Genomic DNA, 2,737 nt, shown 5'->3' with positions numbered 1-2,737 from the left:
CCACTTAAGTTTTGAACCAAAATCTTATCACTGACTTCAGCTTGCTTAACTATGCCAGGCTGTGAACGAAAGTGGTTTAGCAGATGCTGTATTCTCTATTCAGCCATCCCTGCTGCCCCCGCAGCGGTCCCCGAGACGGAGGCAGAACAGCAAGAGATGGGAGCAGTGACCACCTCGGTATCACCCAGTGCACCACAGGTCTCCTAAAGAAGCCCGTTTGGCTTTGATGAGCCCATTGAATTCCCTGGACTCCTGAGCTAATGTTTTTTAATCAGATGATTGTATCTTGCCCAGGGAAAGGGGAGAGTCATTCAGTTGAGTCTTCTCTGCCGAGACAGCATTATCCATTCATCTCTGGCAATGTCACTGTATGAAGGCAATGCTTATTTCATCCCACACAGAAATGGGGTGTAGGCAAAAGCAGATGCCCTAAGTATCACTTACACTCTCTCCACTGGTGAATATAAATGTCTAGGACGATCCCACATCCACAGTCCCTCCCACTACAGCTCTTATCAGGCAAGATATCATAGGGTTGCCATCTGGGCAAAAGGGGTGTAACACAGTTTCTGTCAAAAAAAAATGCACTTACCAAAAACATTCTTCACATTCTGCTCGCTTACCAGATAATCCACATATTGACGAATCACTGAAAGGTTAATTTGTCTGAAATGAAAGGAATCGCAGCAACCTTAGGAGCTTCAGCAACTATAATTCTCCACCCAGATATCTTAAACTTAGAGATTAAGAAAACAAAAGAAGACACGTATTTTTGAGGCCTTGCATTTGTACACACACAAATTACCCCAAGGTATGATACCCTCAGCATGTGTTTAACATTTTAGGTAACAGTTCAATTCTGAATTCTTTATTCCAGTTCCTCTTCCTCCTGACAAGTACTTCACTGTTCCAAACTTTTATCTCAATTAGTAATTACTGCAGGCTCGTCACAGCAAAGGACTTTTTTGGGGAGGTATGAGAGAACAAGAGGGCCTCAAACCTTTTTGACTGTTGAGGAAAACAGGAGTCCTCTTGAGAGCACAAAGATATTTGTGCAAACGCTGGTAAATAGTTAAACTATACTTGTCACTGCTGGACACAGACCATGAAATGGCATCTGCTGGATGTGACTTTGACCTCTCTCTCTCACTGAAGGATGAGGAAAGCAACAGACTTCCCTGACAAACAGGAGGAATTGAATTCTAGGTTTATCTTCTCTGCAGGACAAACTTATTTTGTTTATCAGTGTATAATATTTCACTGTTGTTTTCATTTGTCAAACATACAGACCAACTCTATAGTCTGGAAGTCAATTCTGGGACCTTGACTGGGTTCACACATCACCCCAAATTTCATAGCTGCTTTCACAGAACATATCTTACAAGGGCCAGGCATTCCAGGCAGTAGGCCCAGATCACTCTCCAAATACCATGTTGCAATAAATTTGAGTAGTAATAAAAAATGAAATTGGAAATAAGCTTCCTTTAAAGCAAGAAACGAAGCAGCGACTGCAATGCAAATGAGTTCCCTGACGGAGACAGTACCATGCTTTACGTTTCAAAAGTAAAGGCTCACTTTCAGAGGACTGTACTAGCAAATCTCCACCGTCTCCCTCAGAAACACATACAGATCTTGACACATCCTCCATCAGAGAAGCTCAGGGTCCTTTGCTGACTCCAAACAAATCTGTCTTGCAACATCAAGATGCAGTAGGGAGGACATCTGTTTACCGTGACTGCTTTGAGGAAGGCTGAATTTCAACTTTCGGTTTGATGTTATTTTCAGAACTGTGCAGTCCTTGCAATATTTTCTTCTTTAGACTAATTCCATGCACACGTATATATATGTGAATGCATGCATGAGTTAGCTAGGGTACAGAAAAGTCTAAAAGGACATCAGATTGTGACAGTTATTTTCTAGCTCTCGAGCTCTTTTTAACTAGGACCGTGATTTGCCTTAACAGACATGAAAATACTGCAATAGTCTACGTGTATAACCTTTCTATGATTTAATTTGCACCTATAAAAGCAGTAGAAAAAGACATGTGAGACTGAACCAAACTCTCCAAACCCAGACCTGCAGCACTTGCCAAGCAACAGGAGGATGCAGAGGCTAAGGGAACCCACTCTAGTGCTAGTGGAACCAGCCTAGTAGTCTCCCCATCCCATCAGAGATCTGATTTAAAAACAAAACCAAAACTGATCAGTTCCAAATAAGAAAGAAGGGAGACAGGGTTTTAAGGTAACAGTAAGCAGTGCGACTCTGACAACATGCCATGTTGTGATATAGGGTCATACTCACCCATCAGGAGTCATTGGAGTGATTGTAGCAGCTACAAGACCCTGTAACTTTGTGCTGGGTGTCATTGAGCTGTTTGGAAAAGAAAGAGATAAACATGATTCCCATCTTTATTTAAGCAGAGCTTCAACTAACTTCTGTTAACAGCAAAACTAGACAGGCAAAGTTCAGAAGAAGTGGACTTCGCAAGGGTGTTATTTTTAGTTAGAGAGAATTGCCTTTTTGTTGTTGTTGTTGAAAGAGCGGCTTATTGCAGCCAGCACCATGCCCGGCCAGGACTGGGAGCACCAGGTGCAGTTACACGCTATTTTTCCCTTCCTTTTCCACCCATAGGCTATGGTCTGGCACACGCCTGGCAACGTCTGCCAGCTGGGAAGAGAGAAGAGTTTTGCAGAGAACCGGGCTCAAAACCCTTCCCCCGAGAAAGGCAACCTCGCAC

The 2,737-nt window shown here is 43.0% G+C and overlaps 1 protein-coding gene across 1 annotated transcript in view; it reads right to left on the bottom strand.

Annotated features, from left to right (window-relative positions):
* Positions 1 to 2,366, bottom strand: part of NPL (N-acetylneuraminate pyruvate lyase (dihydrodipicolinate synthase)) — a 10,494-nt gene extending 8,128 nt beyond the window's left edge. The window contains 2 exon segments of the mRNA XM_009580999.1: positions 593 to 666; positions 2,302 to 2,366. Of these exon segments, the coding sequence (XP_009579294.1) occupies positions 593 to 666; positions 2,302 to 2,366 (139 nt within the window).
* Between the last annotated feature and the right edge of the window lie 371 nt (positions 2,367 to 2,737).

This window comes from Fulmarus glacialis, unplaced genomic scaffold (assembly GCF_000690835.1).
Source record: "Fulmarus glacialis isolate BGI_N327 unplaced genomic scaffold, ASM69083v1 scaffold6857, whole genome shotgun sequence".
In the NCBI taxonomy this organism is placed as follows: Eukaryota; Metazoa; Chordata; class Aves; order Procellariiformes; family Procellariidae; genus Fulmarus; species Fulmarus glacialis.
Note: the sequence above shows the minus strand (reverse complement) of the source record. Positions and strands in the feature narration are given on the sequence as shown.